This window comes from Pongo abelii, chromosome X, assembly GCF_028885655.2.
Source record: "Pongo abelii isolate AG06213 chromosome X, NHGRI_mPonAbe1-v2.0_pri, whole genome shotgun sequence".
Taxonomy (NCBI): Eukaryota; Metazoa; Chordata; class Mammalia; order Primates; family Hominidae; genus Pongo; species Pongo abelii.
In genome coordinates this window covers 30,895,195-30,919,487 of record NC_072008.2, presented here as the reverse complement: position 1 = coordinate 30,919,487, position 24,293 = coordinate 30,895,195, and the positions used below count along the sequence as shown (strand labels likewise).

Genomic DNA, 24,293 nt, shown 5'->3' with positions numbered 1-24,293 from the left:
CTTCAAAAGCTTTTCCTTATTCAAAGCACCAAGTAGAAAAAGCAAAACAGCACTGGTTTTTAAGTCTGTTTCTTAAACTCACGTATTTTTGGCTTGTCCAATCTGGAAGCACATTTGTCCCACCAATGCAGCAGACTGGTCCCCTAAACACTGAAAGTATAAATGACAATAAAGAACACTGACTAATACAATAGTATTAATTTCCTTTTTAGAAGAGCCATGGGATTTATTTTTCATTTTTTATTTATCAAAGAATGAACTGTCTATTTCCTTGCATTTTCTCCATTTGGCCATTTTCCCCATTTGTTAATATCATTTGTTAATATGTAAGATAATAGGTATGGGAAGGGAGAGTTAAAATTAATTTATTCAAAAGATTCTCAATGGCCCACAGTATGACATGTAAGAACACGAATTAGCCAATTTTGCAACTTTTACTTGTTTTCCCTAGTTTAAAAAGAGGCACACTGATGAACTAAGAGGAGGAAAGCCATAACATGGAGAAGGGTGGGGATGGGGAGATACTTGGTGATGAAACTTACCCCAGATATTGGCACACCTTCCAAGGCCCCAGCTTTCTAATAAAATTTAAAAAAAGGATTATGAAAAGTCACAAAATTTTGGCTCTACTAACATAACTGCAACAAGAGTGAACACAAGTAGCAATGTGCCAGAGGATGTGGGCAGACAAGACAAAAAAAGCATTTCAACTAAATGAATGATAAAGAGACAGATACTACAAGTATTCCTAGAATGACAGGAAGAGATGTGGCACTGGAGAATGAACATAAAACGTTAGACTGGGAGCCAGTAAATGAGGGCTCTACTCTTGGTTAGTTAGTTAGTATTAATCTACTAGCAGGCTATTGAAACCTCTCAATACATCACATTATTTCTCTACAAAATGGAGATTGGGCTACGTGATTGCTCAAGTTCATTAGTACTTTGCTATTATTGCCATTATTAAGAAATGACTAATATATTCTTCCAATAGTTATCAAACCAGTATGAAACACATTTATTTTGCAAGGCCATATTTCAGCAACTTTTCTTTCTACTCAAGCTGCTCTAAACACAAGAGTGTTCAGGTATTGTACATTATTTGTTCATAGCAAACATCTTTCTTCAAATTTAGATAAGCAACAGTTAATTTATGTCATAAATACTGGTTTTTATTTTGATCATGATGGCCAGCATTCTAGGAAGAAAAGTGAGATTTAAGTGGCTGATTGTAGACTTTACAACCTTAATTTAAAAAAAAGACACATTAACTCAAGGCAATATTTAATGATATTAAGGAATTAGGAGAACTAAGAAATAGGATCCCCGGCCGGGCACTGTGCCTCATGCCTGTAATCCCAGCACTTTGGGAGGCCAAGGTGGGAGGATCACCTGAGGTCAGGACTTGAAGACCAGCCTGGCCAACATGGTGAAACCCCATCTCCACAAAAATACCAAAATTAGCCGGGCATGATGGCGGGTACCTGTAATCCCAGCTACTCAGGATGCTGAGGTGGAAGAATCACTTGAACCCAGGAGGCGGGGTTGCAGTGAGCCAAGATCCTGCCATTGCACTCTAGCCTGGGTGACAGAGTGAGCCTCTGTCTCAAAAAAAAAAAAAAAAAAAAGTGTGTATATATATATATAAAATCCCTGAAGTAGGGATGATGTACTAGGATGAGCACCAAACTAAAGCTTTGGACCTGACTCCTTGGTCTGCCATGTATGAGCAAGTCTCCCAGGCTCTGGGAGCTTTAGATATCCTGTCTGTTAAAGTGAGGGCAAGAATAGAATTCACTTCACATAGCTATGATAATGAAGAAATAATAGCATAAATGTAGAAACTCTTTACAAAATAGAAAATGTCCTCTAGATAGCTGGTATCATTTTATTTCTTTCATGTTTTCTGGTTAATTCAAAACCTGCTAGTTTCTCTCTCTTTTTTTTTTTTTTTTTTTTTTTTTTTTAGAGATGGATTTTCACTCTTGTTGCCCAGGCTGGAGTGCAGTGGCACCATCTCGGCTCACCGCAACCTCTGCCTCCCGGGTTCAAGTGATTCTCCTGCCTCAGCCTCCTGAGTAGCTGGGAATACAGGCATGTACCACCACACCTGGCTATTTTTTTTTTTTTTTTGAGACGGAGTCTCCCTCTTGCCCAGGCTGGAGTGCAGTGGCGTGATCTCGGCTCACTGCAAGCTCCGCCTCCCAGGTTCACTCCATTCTCCTGCCTCGGCCTCCCAAGTAAGTAGCTGGGACTACAGGCACCCGCTACCATGCCCGGCTAATTTTTTGTATTTTTAGTAGAGACGGGGTTTCACCATGTTAGCCAGGATGGTCTCGATCTCCTGACCTCGTGATCCGCCCACCTCGGCCTCCCAAAGTGCTGGGATTACAGGCGTGAGACACCGCGCCCAGCCGACGGCTAATTTTTTTGTATTTTTAGTAGAGACAGGGTTTCACCATGTTAGCCAGGATGGTCTCGATCTCCTGACCTCGTGATCTGCCCGTCTCGGCCTCCCAAAGTGCTGGGATTACAGGCGTGAGCCACCGTGCCCAGCAAAACCTGCTATTTTCATTTACTGTATATATTCTTTGAAAATCTGAACCTGGATATTAAGTAAAGGGTAAATTTCATAAAAGGCTTAAAGTGAATCTATAGGAAACCTAGAGGCTATATATCTTGATATATTTAAGTATTACAAGAAGTCTTTGCTTATATTTTCAAAATTAACAAACTATCAACAGGATCTACTATGTGTGTTCAGGCATGTAAAGTGCTCTTTTTTCTTCAGAGGGAGGCACCTCTGATGCTCCTCCTGGAGCATACTTGATGAAGCATGCAGAAAAAGTAACAGTGCATTTCCAACTAACTGGTCTGGAAAGGTGGTCAATATATCATTTAAAATAGACATTTCAAACTATATCTATCTAATTGCCCTATTATGGTAAAGCCCAAAGCACATCACAGTTGTACTTTATGAGAATATCAGAATCTCTCATTCCAGGAAACTACCTTAGTCTTTTATTTTAGAACATTACTCTTTAAAAACAAACAAGATTAAGTTCTTTTTTAAAATTAAAATCTGACTAGAGCTTATAATAATTTGGAAGGTCACGGAAATTCTAGATATATATGTTTAGTAAATGGACTTCCGCTTGTCTAAAAATAAATGGAAGTGCACTGTATCTTTTCCAAATGAATGGGTACATAATTGGTGGGCAACCTACTCACCAGGCTATGAGAGATTTTCTATAGTCAGCAAGGGGGAAAAAGAAGGATAGAAGCATAATATTTTAAATACAAGAATAAACTAGGCCAGTTCAACGTTTTTTTTCTAACCATCCTGTGAAACTATTTCTCAAGCATCGTTTCTTTTTCCTTGACCCAAGTCAGTTTGCAGACAGCTATGAAATGATCAAAGCACTTTTACTGTAGATAAGCAGTGACTATGGCTCCCTTAAGAAATTCTATGTTGCCTTAAAAAGCTTTATTATAAATGAAACAGTTAAAAATTCTTGCTCAAGCTTTATCCAGAGCACTTAGTGTTCATCTATATTATTATTAACTTTGTAAGTGAAGTTTCTCATATCTTTCACGAAATGTCTAAGCAATACTTTTTGTAATTTATCAGACTTATTCCTGAGTCTTATCATAAATTCCAGATTTTTGTGCTCAAACACCAGTGCAAATCCTCCTAGAGGTTTTTATTCCTGATGTTTAACCACAGACTCTTAATGATGCTAGGCACACTTTTGCTGAAGCTATGTCTTTACTGGATTTCAGTGAAATCAAAAGTAAAAATGTCCATTACAGAAACTAGTTTAATTAGCAATCCCAAATCAGAAACAGACTCTTTGCTTTCAGTTTCTTTGCTAAATTTTGCTCAGGCAGACAAAGAATCTAATATATAACATAGCTTGGCCATAAAAAAGACTCAATGGGAAAAAGAACACTACTAAATATGCAGAGTCTCTCCGCTAAATTAAAAGCAGACACCACAACTACTAAACAGTTATTTGGATTCAAAGAATAAATTGGCTCATGCCAACATCTAAAGTTAGAGTATCCCATCAATTCTTTAAAAATAATAATACTCAAAGAAAAACCAATTAAAGTTTATAAATGCAAATGCATTGATAAGAAGGACTGTAAAGTTTTTAAGTTACAAAACATAACACAGTTGACTTTTGAATTATGAATAGTAAAGTTGTTTTCTAATAAAAAAACTTTAATCATTAGGTTTTTTTTTTGTTTTTTGTTTTTTTTGTGTGTTTTTTGTTTGTTTGTTTGTTTTTTACCATTAGGCCATAGATCTCAGAAGAACTCCGGACATTTGGAAGAATTTCCATTGGAATTCCAAAAAATCTGAAAAACAAGAAGATTGGGTATTTAACACTGTTTTAAATAGACATCTAGAAACATTTATATGTATTTAAATGCAAAAAGCATAAATAACAATTAGAAATGGATGTTTTTGAGCATGGAGTTAGATAGCAATAAATACGTAAGGCAACAGAACATAGCTATATTCTTAGATACTTAACATTCTAACTTTATGCAAGCCAATCAATAAAAATGAGAAAGCACACAGAAACCAGAGTACTTTTATAAGGGAACCTAAACTTCCGTAAAGAATAATTAGTTTGGCCTGTTTATTATATAAGCAATAATAGTCTCTCTTTAAAAAACACACAACATAGATTTGCATATTGTAGTTGAAATATCAACAGTTAAATTTTGGTGCTCCACTGACATCTGAAAATATTAAGATTTCGGTTATAAATTGGTAGTGTATTGGGAAAACTATATTTAGGGCAAAACAGAACTTACTCGCAGAGTTGTTTATCCCATTCCAAAGAATGAATGTTGAAAAGCATAGTCCTACTTGCATTTGTTACATCTGTACAGTGGACACCTCCATTGACTCCTCCTGTCAAACTCTAGGCAGAGTAAAAAAGTCAGGTTAAATTTGTACTTATTTGCAATTTAATTTACATATTGTTAAGGGTCATAATCAGCAGAGTACGTAAAGCAAAAGAACGGAACATTACATTTTTTTACCTTCTTTTTTCTGTACTAAGTCTTTGAAATCTGGTGTATATTCCATGCTTACAGCAAACCTCAATTTGATCATGTTTCAAGTGCTCAATAGCCAAATGTGGCTAGTGGCCACTTTATCAGCACAATACCAGTTACTTGATGGATAAATAAAAAATCAGTTTTGTTTTCATCCTATTATGTTGAGAAAACTCAGAGTCTTATTAAATTCGGCAAGATGAAATAAATTGAAATATCTGCCTCATAAGGATTATTAGAGAATTGTGTGTTGTTGTTATCTCTTTGGTTTTTTTTGTTGTTGCTGTTGTTGTTTAAATAACAATTCGCATTATGCTGTCTACACTCACCTAAGCATATATCCTGAAAGGAGAGTTTTAAACTTTCTTTCTCAGGTGTACCCACATGCCTGAACTGAAGGCACTGCTGCCTTCCTTTACATGGAAGCAATAAGAGGTAGGAAAGGAACAAAGGTCAATAAACAGCATCCAGTGGGATATAGCCAAAATGTGCTCCCTTGAGTCTCCTGCAGCTCACAGTTTCCACATCTTGCCTTACTCTGGTTTGATGCAATTGTCAAAGGTACTCATTCAACTGTGACTGACACACGTGAAAATGGCTGGCCATGAACACAAAGCACATTCTGCCCTGGCCAAGCACATGGAGAGGTGAAGAAGGCGCCTCTTTCTGATATGGGTTCTGAAAGACCTGCTCTGTGGATCTGGCAAGTGAGAGTGGGGACAATATTTCCTTGACATTCCCTTGAACGTTGAAAAAGATCATTACATACTTACTGAAATATTTACAAATAAAATGAAATGTCTGGCATTTGTTTTAAAATTATCTGTGGGGAGAAAGAATATGTGAGTATAGTAGAAACAAGATTGGCCATAGGTTGATGATTGCTGTGTGTTCAGCTTAGGCAAAAAGATTCTAAATAGAAATTTCCACTATGATTTACTTTCATATTATGGCTTGATTATACAAGAGACAGTTGTGTAATGTTGAAAGCAAAGGATAAAAGTACTCTAGGTATTTTATCCTGCTAAACAGTCATTTCATCTAAGACATGGCTAGTGGGAAAGGAGTATATAACAGACAACAGGGAAAGGGTACCTAAATTACTCATCCTAAATATAATAGATATTAGATACAGTTTTGGTAATTATCCTTCATTTTCACTGAAGTAAGACAGGAAAAAATAAAGAGGAAGTAGGCAAAAATGCTTCTCGAATGGAAGCTGAAATGTTCTCCTGTTGGTTCTTGAGTGGTTTTTCTTCATAATGCTGCTAATTAAAAAGTCTGACCTGCTAGTAGAAAACAATAGGCAAGGCAGTCTAGAAAAAATTTCTGAAAAAATTCCCCATATATCCATTATATTTAAACATACCCAAATAAGCCATGAATCAATAGTCCCAAAAAGAGCTCGTTTTTCTTCAACGGCCTTTTGAACTTTTCTCACATTGTCAAGGAGCCAACGAAGTTTCACTGCACTGAAGTAAGTGCTAAGTGGAAGGCCTGTCTTGGACTAAAACAGTTGTGAAGTTCAGTTAGCAAATGAAATGTGTAACAGTTTAAAACAAAACCACCAAACAAAAGAACTCAACAAATCACAAAATATTCAAAGACCCTGAAGGCAATCCCATAGTATTATGAATAAAAATACTATTCCTGTCTCATGGCACAGGAAAGCATGTTCATGAACAAAGATTAGGGTGACATGTTTACAGTTCAAAGGGCATCCACGTAGCAAGGTAAAGAGAAAATTAAATGACACAACATCCTGTAATTAGATAGTGACAATGTAGATGCTGATTTTTGCAATAAATTAGTATTGCATGTAGAACCTAGCCCAAAACTATGCTGTTTATTTTATATTCCATAAAAATGACATTTAAACTATTAAAAATCAGAGAGTATACCAAATCATAATAACCAGAAAACTTTTAAAACAATAAGACTTAATAATATATTTTACATATATACACACACATGTTCAAATAATATAACATGAAATTAGTAGACACTAAAGCAGAGCTCAAAGACATGCCAAATTAAAGCAACACAGGGCCAGGTGTGGTGGCTCATGCCTGTAATCCCAACACTTTGGGAGGCTGAAGCAAGTGGATCACTTGAGGTCAGGAGCTCAAAACCAACCTGGCCAACATGGTGAAACCCCGTCTCTACTAAAAATATAAAAATTAGCTGAGCATGGTAGCGCACACCTGTAATCTCAGCTACTTGGGAAGCTGAGACAAGAGAATCGCTTGAACCTGGGAGGCAGAGGTTGCAGTGAGCTGAGATCGCGCCACTGCACTCCAGCCTGGATGACAGAGCGAGACTCTGTCTCAAAAAAAATAAAAAATAAAAAATAAATAAAGCAACACAGAATTACTCTATCTAAAACAGCAGTTGCCTAAATTTAGCAAATATATTAAACAGAGGGAATGTGAACTGAAGAAAGATTAATGGGTAAAAATGAAACACACATGTGCTTACCAATCTTCCTTGAGAATGGGTCAAACCCAACTGATTTGTGGTTAGTATATTAAACACTAAATGTACATAAAGGCTGATTAAAGTTAACTAGTTAAGAAAATATGCCAGGCGCAGTGGTTCACGCCTGTAATCCCAGCACTTTGGGAGGCCGAGGCGGGTGGATCACGAGGTCAGGAGATCGAGACCATCCTGGCTAACATGGTGAAACCCCGTCTCTACTAAAAATACAAAAAATTAGCCGGGCGTGGTGGCGGGCGCCTGTAGTCCCAGCTACACAGGAGGCTGAGGCAAGAGAATGGCATGAACCCGGGAGGCGGAGCTTGCAGTGAGCCGAGATCGCGCCACTGCACTCCAGCCTGGGTGACAGAGCGAGACTCCGTCTCAAAAAAAAAAAAAAAAGAAAAAGAAAATACATACACAAAAATAATGCAACTATGTTTCCCCTCCCCATCTCTATTCTTATTTATCACCTAACTACAGAAAGTGATAACTTTTTCCTTCCTATCTCATATGAGTATGGTTTTGTAAGAAAACTCAAACCAAAGGATTTAATACTTTAATGCAACCTGTAAATTAAAAATCTTAACTCAAGGTTTTCTAGCTTTCTTTAAAAAAAAAAGAAATCAATGCACAAAAATAATAGAAGGAGGCCGGGCGCGGTGGCTCACGTCTGTAATCCCAGCATTTTGGGAGGCTGAGGCGGGCAGATCACCTGAGGTCAGGAGTTTGAGGTCAGCCTGGCCAACATGGTGAAAACCTGTCTCCACTAAAAATAGAAAAAAAATTAGCCTGGCTTGGTGGTGCTTGCCTGTAATCTCAGCCACTGGGGAGGCTGAGGCAGGAGAATCATTTGAACCCGGGAGGCAGAGGTTGCAGTGAGCAGAGATTGTGCCACTGCACTCTAGCCTGGGCAACAGAGTGATACCCTGTCTCGGAAAAAAAAAAAAAATGGAAGGAGATATTTTATGGAAATATTATTTAATTTGAAGGAACAAGGGTCATCCCAAAAGATGACCTGGGAAGATCTCACAAAGTCAATAGCGAGGTAGTACATAATATCTTATTTTCATGATGGGGGTAGAAAGTGTAAAAGTTGCCTAAAATGACATCGGAGAGAAAAGCATGCATCCCTCGAAGCAGAATGCAGCTGGAGGTGAGGATGAGGATTGGGCAGGGTGATGAAAGGAACAGAATAGAAAATGATTTATTCAGGACAAGTCTGAAGTTATTGTGGGGGGACGGAATGGTCAGATTACTGCAATTAATGGGATTTCAACAATAGTTTTAGAAGAAAATGATACAAGCATCCCACTGACAAATAAAAAGGGGATAAACAACAACAACAAAAAATCACAAAAAACAAAAACAGAAAAAGGGAACTTCCTTTTAGATGCTAGAAGAACTTGGCCTTGACCTTGCTAAAAAAAATTCCTCGCCTATTTTAAAAATTCACTCTCCCTTCCTTTATGTGAAGAGGGATCTATATAAGGACTGAAAATTAGGCAGTTTTATTAGCCTTCTTCATATGAACAAAGTGGAAGAGGGGTTCAATAAAGGGCTAGAGTGTCTTTTACTTTCTCTCTCCCTGAATCCAGATGCTTAAAAACTCAAAAGCAGCCAGAACATTCTTTGATGGGCAGTAGAAAAAACAGGGATAGATTTGGAAAACATAGTTCAATTATAGAAAGCACCCCTCCCACCAGCACTTCGGGAGGCTGAGGTGGGCGGATCATGAGGTCAGGAGATCGAGACCATCCTGGCTAACACAGTGAAACCCCATCTCTACTAAAAATACAAAAAATTAGCCGGGCATGGTGGCACGTGCCTGTAGTCCCAGCTACTCGGGAGGCTGAGGCAGGAGAATTGCTTGAACCCAGGAGGCAGAGGTTGCAGTGAGCCGAGATCGCACCATTGCACTCCAGCCTGGGCAACAAGAGTAAAACTCCGTCTCAAAAAAAAAAAAAAAGCACCCCTTGGGAAGTATGACTTAAGCCACTGGGATGCATTATAATCTCTTCCAGCCTGTCAATTCTGTGTTATTATTGTTCCAATCCACCACAGAGCAAGAAAGACGGGAAGGTAAAGACCTGAGTTGGCCTCAATTATCCGGGAAAAAGATTCTATAAATTGTATCAAATAACTATTGTACCATAAGATGCTTCTTTCTAGTGAAATCTGCAAACTTTTTTTAAAAAAAGAAATATTCTTATAGTATACTTCTGAAGAAATTCTTACCTTGACAAAGTTATTATTTCCTGGAATTCTTTTACTAAGACTCTCAACGGTAGACTGGGTTCTTAGATCAAGCCACACTATAGACCAAAATAAAATAAGATACATGAAAAACTTCATTTTAAAAATAAGAACTTACTGAAATCACTATCAAGGATAAAAGACTGATTAGTTTCTATAAGGAATTTTAAAAAAAAGCTATAGCTTTTAAGAGATAGAAATTACAAAATTAGAAATGAATGGGCATATTGTTAGATAAAAATAAATTTATGAGAGGATTTGAAGCTTTTATGCAAAATTACAGACCAAGTTAGGAGAATAATACAAACCTTAGAGTGCTTATTTTGTATTATTTTTATAGAACAAAACTACAAGAAATATTTGGAATATAGATTTTCTAAGCACACATGAGGCCAGAGAATATCTTAAAGCTAGGCAGGCTAGTTGGTAGCACAAAATGCAAAACCCAGAATCATCATACCATATATAAAGTGTCCATCTTAACAAACTAGGGAGCAATTTGTGACTAAGACAAAGTAGATAACTTGATTCTGTTATTCAGGAAACAAAAGATTCTGTCTGTTATGTATGAAATGCTTATTTACATTGAAATCTTTCCAAGTATGCTAGACCCGGAATCATTAGAATACTTTTAAAGGCACCATTCTTTCTCTCTGCTGGAGTATAAAAAAAAAATCTCCATTTTAATGGATCAACATTATCCTTACTAAGTAGCTATCATCTACTTTCTAACCCCCTGGTGGAAAGGATTTCTGTTTTGCTTCATGATAGTAGGCTTCAGGAAGAGGAAACATTAAATAGTACATAAAGTAATTGTGAAAGGCAGCCAATAGAATCAGCTGAGCTTTATTCGCCAGATTTAAGTTTTGTACTTAAACTTTGATAACTTCTAATCTATTTGTGGTCATTTGATATTTTTAGGACACTGACTGCTCAGATACCTCCTGAAAAGACTCAGTTTCATAGTCTATTTAAAGGACTCCAGGGAAGACTATACAAGCTTGTCCACTACCACATATCTGAATGCTAGTAATCATTGTGTAGTTTGGTTAACTCTTCTATATTACTCCATTCTCTTCATTAAAAAGCAGTTATTTCCTGTAGTAAATTTTAATCAATTCTTTCTAATTACTTATGCTGTCATTTCCCTGGAGGGCCCTGCACTTCATTTTGACGGTGGCTACTTTCCACAAGATTTAAACTGGGGACTTCAGGACAAGATACTGGTTTCTGTAGGTGGGAAAAGCAGCAAGAAAAGACTCACCACAACCAAGAAAACAGGAGGGAAAAGAGAAAGACCATGAAAACAGATGGCCTATAATAGATAACATCTGCATTTGCTGCCCAGTATCTACTCCTCCTGCATCTGTTGGGGAGAGGTATTTCGAATTCTTTTTAGGAAATCGGTCCGCCCCTCATCCTCAGCCATGTAGTGTGCCTGAGATTTGATCTTACTCCCAGCTCCAGGAATGGGTCTGGGCCCCAGTGACTGGATCAGGAGACAACATGTGGTCAAAGAGATTTGTGCTCAGTCTGCAAGAGTCCCTCTTTTCAGTTTACCTTGGCAGTGCGTGGCTTGGGCCTGCTGCCCTCATGAAGGGGGAGTTGAATATGCCACATCAGGAGCCATCCCAGAAAAGGCAGGCTTGAGGGGGATGCAGGTGATACTGTCTGAGTCTGGAATCAAACAGCACCTGAACTTAGCTACCCTTGGACTGCTGCTTCCATGAGCAAAAGAACTGCCCCCTGCTGTAAACTTCATTTAGTTGAAATAGAATTTTCTGTTATTTACACTGTGATTGATACAAGCCATTAGTGACATCATCATGGAGGTGGCAAGATCTCCCATGCCCAGGGAACAAGGGCAGTCTACTTTTACACAGTGGCAGTACTGTATGACTGTGACAAAAGTGGACCTTCCTTACAGGTAAGCAATCCTAGCAGGTGTTATTGGCTTACAGAAATAACTAGAAAAAGTAGAAGAATTAGAAAAGTTTTAAATCTATGATAGGTAAAATTAACAAGCACATCTCAATACTCAGTGTTTCAAAACACAGTGAGCTATGAGTTTAAAAATGAATTTAGTGAGTTTTGATTACCTACTTTAAAAATTGAAATAGGATGAATTAGAATGGAAAATATCAGAGTTCAGTGCACTGGGTAAGATAAATATTGATTTGTGAAACTTTTTTTTAGTTACGTGGATTTGCTGAATCATTATGTAAAACATAATTCTTACCAACAGGCATGAACAAATACATTTGAAAGCCACTGCTCTAGGCTTTTTTGGTTAATGACTTAAAATATTCTAGACCAGTGTTTTTTCATATTTTAATGGACATAACATTCACAAGGGAGCTTAAAGATGGGCTCCATCCCCATAAATTCTAGGACAGTAGCTCTGGGAATGAGGCCCAGAAATCTGACTTTTAAATAGGTGCCCCATTTTGAGAAACACTGCTAGACTTCACAGCAGTGGTTCTTTCCTATAAAGCATACCAGGACTACCTGGAAAACCTTAAAATTCAGGCCCTACCTTGCATGATTCTGGTTGCAGGTCTAGGCAAGGCCTGAGCTCTGAGCCTCTGTACTTTTGTTAAAAGTGTCTCAAGTAATTCAGTATAATACTAAAACATGAGAACCTCTTTTCTTTCTCTCTCTCTCTCTTTTTTTTTTTTTTTTTTTTTGAGACAGAGTCTCTTTCTGTTGCCCAGTCTGGAGAGCAGTGATGCAATCGCGGCTCACTGCAGCGTCCGCCTCCCGGGAGAAACTCTTTTCATCTTTTCAAGAGCATGTTCTTTTTTTTTTTTTTTTTTTCTTCTTTTTTTTTTTTTCTTTTATTATTATTATTATTATTATCATTATTATACTTTAGGTTTTATGGTACATGTGCACAATGTGCAGGTAAGTTACATATGTATACATGTGCCATGCTGGTGCGCTGCACCCACCAACTTGTCATCTAGCATTAGGTATATCTCCCAATGCTATCCCTCCCCCCTCCCCCCACCCCACAACAGTCCCCGAAGTGTGATGTTCTCCTTCCTGTGTCCATGTGTTCTCATTGTTCAATTCCCACCTATGAGTGAGAATATGCGGTGTTTGGTTTTTTGTTCTTGCGATAGTTTACTGAGAATGATGATTTCCAGTTTCATCCATGTCCCTACAAAGGACATGAACTCATCATTTTTTATGGCTGCATAGTATTCCATGGTGTATATGTGCCACATTTTCTTAATCCAGTCTATCATTGTTGGACATTTGGGTTGGTTCCAAGTCTTTGCTATTGTGAATAATGCAGCAATAAACATACGTGTGCATGTGTCTTTATAGCAGCATGATTTATAGTCCTTTGGGTATATACCCAGTAATGGGATGGCTGGGTCGAATGGAATTTCTAGTTCTAGATCCCTGAGGAATCGCCACACTGACTTCCACAAGGGTTGAACTAGTTTACAGTCCCACCAACAGTGTAAAAGTGTTCCTATTTCTCCACATCCTCTCCAGCACCTGTTGTTTCCTGACTTTTTAATGATTGCCATTCTAACTGGTGTGAGATGGTATCTCATTGTGGTTTTGATTTGCATTTCTCTGATGGCCAGTGATGGTGAGCATTTTTTCATGTGTTTTTTGGCTGCATAAATGTCTTCTTTTGAGAAGTGTCTCTTCATGTCCTTCGCCCACTTTTTGATGGGGTTGTTTGTTTTTTTCTTGTAAATTTGTTGGAGTTCATTGTAGATTCTGGATATTAGCCCTTTGTCAGATGAGTAGGTTGCGAAAATGTTCTCCGATTTTGTAGGTTGCCTGTTCACTCTGATGGTAGTTTCCTTTGCTGTGCAGAAGCTCTTTAGTTTAATTAGATCCCATTTGTCAATTTTGGCTTTTGTTGCCATTGCTTTTGGTGTTTTAGACATGAAGTCCTTGCCCATGCCTATGTCCTGAATGGTAATGCCTAGGTTTTCTTCTAGGGTTTTTATGGTTTTAGGTCTAACATTTAAGTCTTTAATCCATCTTGAATTGATTTTTGTATAAGGTGTAAGGAAGGGATCCAGTTTCAGCTTTCTACATATGGCTAGCCAGTTTTCCCAGCACCATTTATTAAATAGGGAATCCTTTCCCCATTTCTTGTTTTTGTCAGGTTTGTCAAAGATCAGATACTTGTAGATATGTGGCATTATTTCTGATGGCTCTGTTCTGTTCCATTGATCTATATCGCTGTTTTGGTTACTGTAGCCTTGTTCTTTAAACAACTAGGTGTAGCCATGTTCTTTAAAATACTAGGTGTGTTCCAATTATATGTTAAAAAAAATCTAAAGAAACCCCCCGATAATCAGATGGTTCCCCAAGTCCCAGTGGCCCTGTGATTCTATTGCTCCTTGGCAAGGACCACTTAGGCACTTTATTCCTCACTTGAAAGTTTGCAGCTATGACTGACAATAGTGGTAAACACAGAGTTAAATCCTCACCACAAAGAATCAAAATACTGGATGTGAAATCAGGGAGACCAAAATTCAATGTTTGGCTTTACCACCAATAAGCTATGTGACTTAGGCAACTCATTTTACCCTTCTTGGTCTGGATTCTCTAAATATAAAATAAGGAGGCTGGACTAGATGGTCTCTAAAGTCTTTCTCCTTCCATTGTTCCATGATCATAGAAACCTGTCATAATAATTACTGTGTTTTTATAGACAGACATTAAGGCAGTTAGAATACATGGAATGCATTAGTAAAACTGCCAAAGAGAAAAATATCAGTGGTTGGTACACTACCAAGCAATTCACAAATGCTCAAAATTAATTGAATTAAGAACAAAAAAATTAGAAAACTCATTAAAGAAGCTAAGATGGCAGAATTAGATTTGCAGAGAGATTAAAAGCCAAAGAGAAGACTCCCAAGCTGGAGGACTAAGCCCCTTGTGTAGGTAATCTCTGAGAACAATCAAAAGGAATGACAGATCCAGATCTGGCAGCAGAAGTCAATTTCCCCCAACATATAGGACTTGGGAGGCTGGGAAGTGAGCAATAGCCAGAGCACCAATACCTGAGGAAGTACCAGGAGCTGGAACTGAAGAGCCAGAGGGAACAACGGCAACTGGAACTGAAGGGCCAGGAGAAACTGGAGCAGCTGGAGCATTAGAAGAAATAAGGGCAATTCATGCTAGAGATGGCCAGGTTCAAGGTCTCTTGTTGACCATTTAGGAAATGGTAGATCACTTGGGCAAGTTCATCAGAATGAACATTTTTTCTACACATTGGTGTAGAAAAAGAAAAGGAAGAGGCAGGGAGCAGAAAGGGAACAAAGGAAGTCCAGTATGAATCTCTGATTCAATAATATTTCCATTTGGATGAAGACCAGGTAAATACCTGCTTCTTGTTTAGGATGACTCTTCTCTATCTGGCAACATATATGCATCCTAATTAGAAAAGTGGCTCAGGTGGTAATTGACTACTCATTCAACCACTAAATTGAAATGATGGATGATGTACTGAGGGAGCACAATCCTAGAGGATGTTAGAAAGGAATGGCAAGGAGCATGCTACAGTCTGTGTTGTGGCCATCTACACTAAGACATGAAAGGGCTACTTTGGGAAGGCAGGTCCCCAAGAAAGCACTTTCCTGGTAAGATAGCTGGGAGTAAAGGGCACCTCCACAGAAGGGAGCAACGTGTCTAGAGGGAACAGGGGATTGCTAACTTCCAAAGTAATTAGGAAAAAAATAGAAGGAAAATTGATGCTAGGGAGTCCAGAACACTAGACAGCCCACTTCTAGAAGGTATGTCCCTCCCCTTATCTACATCAAGTAAAGCAGAATTAAATGGTCAAGCCCATCAAATAAGTAAGTTAATAAAAATAACTTGGATGATCTGAACTTATTTGTATTAAATAAAGTCACATCCAATCTGTCTGGTAGATTTAGTTTGTTCTGGAAAAAAAAGTTTGAAGAGTGAAGATAAATGTAGTTGCCTCAATCCCCATGGGCTAGACTTAGTGACATAGTAACAAACAGTACAGAGGAATAAATTACTTTTTAAATATTTAGAATAATAAAACCTCATAACTTTCCAGTTTTTCGTTAGTCATGACAATAGAAGGAAAAACAAAATAAAGTAAAAAAAAAAAAAACCCACTAAAATCATCTAGCTGATTTCCAGTTGACTAGAAACAAAGGTAAATAATAAATCTTCTCTGAGATGGTCTGTCATGAGCTGCTAGGGTGATAGGAAGTGAGGTGAAGGTGAGGCTCCAGGTTACGGAACACATCCTAAGCACAGACTGCTGACAGTTATACAAAGTGTTATTGGGTTGTTTCTCCCACAAGAGACATGGTAGTAAAACAGATTTAGTTATGGCATTTTACTATTTGTCAAAAGCTAAGCTATTAATTAAGCTGGGTAAGTGGTCATTTGCAAGGTGGAAGAGACTATATTGATGGCTGCCCCTTACCTGATGACATTCTCAGAAACAGGTGGGGCCAAAAGTAAAACAGAGTTGGGAAGGAAAGATTGATTTACATATATGCCAAAAGCCAGGGGCTGAAGCCAGTTTCAGCTCTTGGGTATAAAATGCCAAAATATCAATGACTGACTTGAGTGTGGGTGATCCCAGGTAGGCTCTGCATTTCCCCTAGGAACACCTGTCATGTATAAACCAATCATTTCATCTGGCATTACTGGATGAAAAAGGCTATCAGCCAATTCAGAACAGTGGCCCTAGCTAACAATTACTGAAGCCTTATAGTCCGTCAGGTCCTGGCTTAAGTATCCTACATGGATTAACTCACTGATCTACACCTCAAGTCTATAAGGTCTACACTTTTCATCTCCCCAGTTTAACTGTCAAGGGAACAGGCACAGAATGGTAGGAAGTGGAAAAGCTAGGATCTGAACCCAGAACCTGAATCTAGAATTAAACCTCTAGGTAGGTATAGCCATGATGACGTCACAGTCTTAATGGGATAAAAATAATTATTAAAGATTGGAGAACTCAAAGTTGAAAACTAAGTCAGTTTCTTTTTATTTGGCCAGATTTGAATAATTCAATCACTGCAAAATAAATACAGCAGTATTTCTTTACTCAGGATTGTGGGAGATGTAAGGTTTTCAAAGAATCCTGTGATAATGGAATTTTTTTAATGGAAAATAAGTGGACCTTAATAAAGCTGAAAATTCTAGATTTTACAAAAGTGAAAAACCTTCTCCCACAAAGAACCAATTAAAAAAATACTTTATTGTTTAAAGTTAAGTGTGCTTAGGCGTTTTAGGTGGTTTGTCATCTATGGTTTTCTTTTCTGCTGATTCTTTGAAACATAAGCCAGTTCCAGAAAAGATAAAAGGATTGAGCTCAAGGTTCAGATCACAACTCATGATCACATAGGTTTAATAATTGGCCCAGTATTAACCAGTATGTTAAAAAAATGTAAAAACGATAACCAATCTTTAAAATTGCAACACTCTGCATAAAGAGTTATGTGTGCCATTGGGAACTTTAAATACAACATCTTAGAAAAACATGTTTGCATTACCATTTAAATATAGAAAAATGTTTCAGGGACAACGAAATATTTTTTGTGGGTGGTTTTCTTTAATATCCTAAAAGTGTTAAGCCAGGGACTCTTGCCTTGCTGGATTAGTCCCTACTGTGAATGCTTTTTTTTTTTTTTTTTTTTTTTGAGACGGAGTTTTGCTCTTGTTGCCCAGGCTGGAGTGCAATGGCGCGATCTCAGCTCACTGCAACCTCCACCTCCTGGGTTCAAGCGATTCTCCCGCCTAAGCCTCCCGAGTAGCTGGGATTACAGGCATGCGCTACCACACCCAGCTAATTTTTTGTATTTTTAGTAGAGACGGGGTTTCACCATGTTGGTCAGGCTGGTCTCAAACTCCCAACCTCAGGTGATCCGCCCACCTCGGCCTCCCAAAGTGTTGGGATCATAGGCGTGAGCCACCACGCCTGGCCTATGAATGGTATTTTCATATTAAATCAAGAATTGTGCTCTACAGAAAGCTACCAGAGTGAGGGTCATATTGCTCTATACTTACCATACATACCAATCAACTGCAGTGATGAGTGAGCAAACTTGGCCAATTAGGGGGAAATACAGTTAGGCCATTCTAGTTCGGACAGAACATTTCCCTGGTAGCATCAGTAAAATGTGTGTGTAAACATACTAAACATCACTGATTCAAGCCTCCTCCCACTTCACATTTTAACTACTTGGGTAGTTTTGTGCTTGTTGGTCAGTTTAGTCTGTGGCTTATTTACTTTTTCAATAATAGTTAGAAGACAACAAGTTATGTAGACCATTAATAAAAGCTGCTTTTGGAAGGAAAAGGCTTAGAAAAATGGGTGGGTAGAGGAAACCCCGTAGAAGGGAATATTGAAGATAATGCTAAAAGGGAGACAGAGAAGTACCAGGAAGACTAGGGCAACTGAAGAGAGCCAAGAGAATTCCAAGGCCCGCTTCGGTTCCAGGGCCACAAAGCTCTTGCTGATCCACCAATGAGGTCATTATTGTAAATGCCTGCATCATGGTACACTGGCTGGAAAGCAGTGATGCAAAGTAACACTTCCCCATTTTAGATATCACATTAATGTTTACCTTATTAATCACATAATTAACAGATAAATTCTAAAAATATATAGAACTTGTAAATTAGGCCATCTCTTCCTCAATGGACCCATTTAAATTTTTTTGTTTATGATTGTATCTGATAGAAAAGATGTCAATAAACAAACACACCTTTATTGCAAGCAAAAACAAATAGCCCTTCTCAGTCTTTACCTTCATCAAGCCTATGCCGTGGCCACCAATGATATCCTGAAGTTCTCCTATCTTGGTTTTTCTGTTACTGTAGTGGGAGTGAGTGAATTATTGCTTATCAAGTGTCCCTGAGCCATAAAGAAAGGAGGCCACATAGAAGTTTTTAAAAAGGGAAACATAAGGTGCTCCTCTCATATGCTTGTTTGTAATAAATATTGCTCATCTGGCCGGGTATGGTGGCTCACACCTGTAATCCCAGCACTTTGGGAGGCCGAGATGGGAGGATCACTTGAGGCCAGGAGTTCAAGACCAGCCTACTCAACACAGCGAGACCCTATCTCTATTTAAAATGTATATATTTATATACAGCTATATATATATGCATATATCATCTGTTGTATAATTTAGTAAGACAGAAATAAAGAGGAGAAGGACAGGCATAGAATTACTGAGATTTACAAGAGAAATAGACAACGAAGGAAGAAAACATACAAAGAGAACGCTATGGACTGAATGTATGTGTCTCTTCCAAATTCATATGTTAAAATCTTAACCCCTAATATGATGGTATTAGAGATGGGACCTTTGAGAGATAAATTAGGCCATGAGGGTGGAGCCCTCATTAATGAGATCAGTACCCTCATAAAAAGAGAGAGCTTACTTGCTTTTTATCACTGTCTGCCATATGAGTATGAGAAGACAGTCATCTGCAAACCAGGAAGAAGGTCCTCACTAGACACCAGATGGGTAAGCACCTTGATCTTGAACTTCTAGCTTCCAGAAATGTGAGAAATAAATTTCTAATCTATAAGCCAACCAGTCTATGACATTTTTGTTAAAGTAGCCTGAACCGAGACAGAGAAAAAAGTATAAAACCTACAGACTGTGATATAAACAAAGCAAAAGAAATCCAAAGACAAATATACGTGAAAATCTCATTGTTTCCATCCATCCTACCTTGTGTTGTTTTAGAATAAAACTGCTAAAGATTTAATATTATATTGATATTTTCAACTAAAGACCTACATGGAGATATGACACTTTAGTGTTTTCCTGGATGAAATAAAACTGGAGGCAGAATCTATCTTTGTCATTTCTTAGTGGCTCTCCTCCTTTCCTATTTCCCTTTCTCCTTCTAGCTTCCAAACTCCTATCCTTAGTTTCTGTAGCAGAAAGGCAAGTACAAGGTCTTTCTGGTTTGTCACTATATGCTAAGGGTTATCACAAAACCTAGAACACAGAAAGGCACCTATTCTTTCATTGAATTAATTTTACATTAATTACTATAGTGAGTTCATCCATAATAAATTGAGATTATCACATCTATGTTATCAATTTTCAAGTCTACATTTGGAACCATCTAATTTCTCATTGCCCAGAATTAGCTTCTATTACAAGTTCAATACTCACCTTGTCGAAAACAAGGCCATTTTTTCTCTCAGGTTGGTACCCCCTAAATATTACTTAATTTCCTTCTGTTCTCTCAGGCTGAAAATCTCACAGGCCCGCTTTATTTTCTCCCTCCTCCTTATGCCCTATCCAATGTATAAACAATAAAATTTTTGTTGTTTATAAATTATCCAATCTAGGGTATTTTGTTATAGTAACCTGAATGGACTAAGAGAATGGGTTAGCTGCCTAGTGTATCAAGTCTACACTACTCTGCATAGCTTTTGGTGACCTCTATATCCTCACCAACTCCTAGTATATTTCACTTTCATTTCTTAATAATTTTTTCACCGGATATAGAACTGTATGTGGAAGTTACTTTCTTTGAGTACTTTAAAGGTTTCATTCCATTGCATTCTGACTTCCTTTGTTACCATTGATAACTTAGCTGAAAGTCTTAGGGTCACTCTTTTGAAGGTTATATATCTTTTTTCTTCAGCTACTTCAAAACTTTATATCTTCATATCCCAGCGTAAGTATGGTCTTCTGTATATTTATCTTGCCTAGGGATTATAGTGCTTATTGAATCTACAGCTTGCTATCTTTCATCAGTTTTGAAAAACTTTCTCCCATTATCTGTCAAATGTTATTTCTGCCTCGTTTTTTTCTCATTCTTTTCCTTCTGGAAGTCCAATTACAAATATATTAAACTTCTTCACCTTTTCCCATATTTCTCTTACATTCTTTTGTGCATTTTCTAAACTTTTGTTTCTCTGTGCTTCAGTCTAAATATTTTACTCTCTCTCCCAGTTCTGATTTATCTTCCAGCTCACAAATTCATCTTCAGCTATGTCTCCTCTGATGGTAAAACCCCATCAATTGAGCTCTTAATACAGTTTTAGAATGTCCATTTAAACTGGACTTCCAATTCTTTGCCAAGATTATCAATCTCAATCTTGTCAATTAATTCCTTGAACATATTAATTATGGCTATTTTAAAGTCTAAAAACTCTAATATCTGAATTTCTTGAGTCTGTTTCTAATGTCACTTGTTTCTGTTGCTTTTCAGTCACGTTTTGTTTTGTATGAATGGTTTTTTTAAATAGAAAACTAGATAATGCATATGAAAAATTCTAGAGATTATTTGAGGCTCTAGATGATGTTGTCTTCCTCCAGAAAGGATTTACTTTTATTTCTGAAAGGAAGTTAGGCCACTAGCATTAGCAATCTCAGATCATCTTAATCCAATTAGAGTTAAAGATCATTTGAATCTGGGCTTCAATTCCTGTGAGGGTTGGTTTATTTTCAGTTTACCTCACTTCCAGGATTTGACCTTTCACAGTTCCAGTCCAAAGTCTGGGATTTTACCAACACTCATCCCCACCCTTGGCAGCCCTTGACTTCACCTTTTGCCTCCTTATCTTTATGGACCTGCAAAAGTGTGGCTTAGCCTGTCAGATACTCCTTTCAGAACCTACCGATATCTCCAGGAGATAAGCAACACCAAATGCTAGGCTTATGTTTCTGGGCTTTCCTTCTGTCCTCACTGCCTTGGTAGCCTTCCAGTTCTTCAGAATTTTATTTCATTTTCATCCAGCTTTTCTGGCTGTTCTCAGCATACTGGTGTGTTTGAAACAACCCATTCCACCATCATGGGATGGCTAAACTCTCCTTTATCATCTGTTTTGCCTCAAGCTGCCCCATGTTTTAAGTCTACACTTCTACACTACACTGCATGGCTTTCAGCCCCCTCTATATCCTCACCAACCCCTGTCTACCCAAATTAGAACACAAGCTTTAAGGTTGGAGAGTGTTTATGTTTAAACTGTGGCTTTACTCTACTTATAGCTACATGCCATTGGACAAGTTATAGAGCTTTTCCACAATTAATTTATAAAATAGGGGTAGTAAAATCTGTTTCACAGGGTCAGTGAGATTAAATAATATGGGTAAAATACTTAGCACAATCCCAAAGTAATAGCAGTTAGCACTTACTGAGTATCATTATCGCTGCTAGTTCTACTAAAAATAAAAAAAAAAATGAGTCAACCTATGCATGAAACTCATCCATTTCTTTACTCTGGCAAAATATGTGTACACATTTTCACCTTCATAGCTTGTTCACATTATTCCTCAATTTTCTCTTTTCCTAATGCAATCCAATATACGCTTCAAGGCCCAAGTGAAGTTCAACCTCCACTGTGAAAAGTATGCTAAAATTTCAAAATCCATACTGATATGTACTTGCTCTAAGTCCTATTCAATTTATCAACACATGATTTATCAACTATTCCCTAATTTTGTTTTATGGATTGTTCCCTAATCTAGTTTTCTCTTTCCAAAACTAGATTATAAAGTGCTTAAAAAAACAGCCAATATAATTTGTATCCTTTATAGTACCCAGGATAACATCAAACATATAAGAGGTTCTCAAAACATGTATGTGGCTCAGGATAGAAGAAAAGACTTCCTCATATCCTATGAACATTTGAATTAATACTGCAAAGCACGTAGAATGGGGGGAGGGGTTCAGAGGGACACAGGCAGAAGAGAAGGAAATAAGTAAATAAGCACATCACAGAAAGATTTTCTAGTAAAACATTTACTTAAATCTTTACTGTAAGCATAACTTCAGCTTACCTAGTTGCATTATTTGAAAAATAACAATTCAAAGTTCAAAGTTCCATTTTTACAATTCAATGTTTAGAATTTAACTGGAACTGGCCGGGCATGCCAAGGTGGGCAGATCACCTGAGGTCGGGAGTTTGAGACCAGTCGGGCCAACATGGTGAAACCCTCTCTCTACCGAAAATACAAAAATTAGCCGGGCATAATGGTGCACACCTATAATCCCAGCTACTTGGGAGGCCGAGGCACGAAAATCACTTGAACCTGAGAGATAGAGCGAGCCGAGATTGCACCACTGCACTCCTGCCTGAGTGAAAGAGAAGACTCTGTCTCAAAAAAAGAAAAAAAAAAAAAAAAAGCTCAGAATTTAACTGGAACTTTCTGGTTTGCCTGAGTAGGCTCTTCCTTTCATTAAGAAAACAAGAGAAAGTAAAACCTTAACTAGTTCAGGAAGTTAGCTAACATTGATCTATCAAAGGATACTCTCCTAAATATTAGTCATTAAATAGTCAGTCTTATATTCAAAATGAATTACTCATGAGAATGAGAACAAAATAAACATTTAAAACATGTACTTCTGGCTGGGCGTGGTGGCTCACACCTGTAATCCCAGCACTTTGGGAGGCTGAGATGGGTGGATCACTTGAGGTCAGGAGTTCAAGACCAGCCTGGCCAACATGGTGAAACCCCATCCCTACTAAAAATACAAAAAAAAAAAAAAAAAATAGCTGGGCGTGGTGGTGGGTGCCTGTGATCCCAGCTACTGGGGAGGCTGAGGCAGGAGAATCGCTTGAACCCAGGAGGTGGAGGTTGCAGTGAGCCGAGATTGTGCCATTGCACCCCAGCCTGGGCAACAGCAAGACTGTCTCAAAAAAAAACCAGAAAAAAAAAAAAAAAAACCACCACAGAAAAAGATGTACTAAAAGGATCTTTAGTTGTAATTCTTTCAAATTTTTTGAGAATTTAATTTTTTATCATAAATACAGAAAACATACTAAATGCTTTCTTATAATACAATAACATTAAATACTTTAACTTTTAATAAAGATTATTCCCCCAAAATTATCCCCTCTCTGATAATTTCTGATTCCATTCCCCATCCCACAACTTAGTATTTTATTGATAAAAAATTGTGCTTTGCTATCTGACACAATGAAGTCTTTTAGTGATTGTAATTTAGAACAAAATTTTCCTTTTATGAAGTGGTAGTATCATTTGGTGTTCAACAACTGTCATGCTAATAATGATGCTAAAATATACTCAGGATCATTTACACCTAATAAGTTGTGATACCTAAAAGTGGTATATTTGAGATTTGGGGTTTTTTAATCCCTGCTCAAATAGCCACATTTGTAGCAGAAGCAGCTAAAATTCGAATATTCTATTTTTATAACCGTAGAAGAATAATTCAAGTTCCTAGATGGAAAGACAAACACACAAATACTTTATAGAAAAATGACTGTGAACATATGTAATTTTAATTTTTTGAGGGTAAGGAGGTAAGATCTCTTTTAGATGTCGCAAACAGCAGGGGTTATAAAACAATTTGGCAAACATTCACTCATTTGTAAGACAATCTACAAGAGGAGAGAGCATGGGAGAGTTAATTCAATATGTGAATATGTATGATCCAAAAATGGTAAATATACAACAGTTAATTTCTTAGCAGACTCTTCTGCCCATCCCATCAAGATTATAGGCACCATGACT

At 37.6% G+C, this 24,293-nt stretch overlaps 1 protein-coding gene across 8 annotated transcripts in view; it reads right to left on the bottom strand.

The window, feature by feature from the left end:
* Positions 1-24,293, bottom strand: part of GK (glycerol kinase) — a 79,207-nt gene that overhangs the window by 30,290 nt on the left and 24,624 nt on the right. For 2 of the 8 annotated variants that reach the window (XM_054544101.2, XM_054544103.1), the window contains exons 5-12: positions 14,850-14,933; positions 9,790-9,866; positions 6,446-6,583; positions 4,831-4,940; positions 4,299-4,365; positions 3,232-3,249; positions 543-578; positions 83-150 (exon numbers count right to left, since the gene is read on the bottom strand). In XM_054544101.2, coding sequence (XP_054400076.1) covers positions 83-150; positions 543-578; positions 3,232-3,249; positions 4,299-4,365; positions 4,831-4,940; positions 6,446-6,583; positions 9,790-9,866; positions 14,850-14,933 — 598 coding nt within the window. 8 annotated transcript variants of the gene reach the window in all.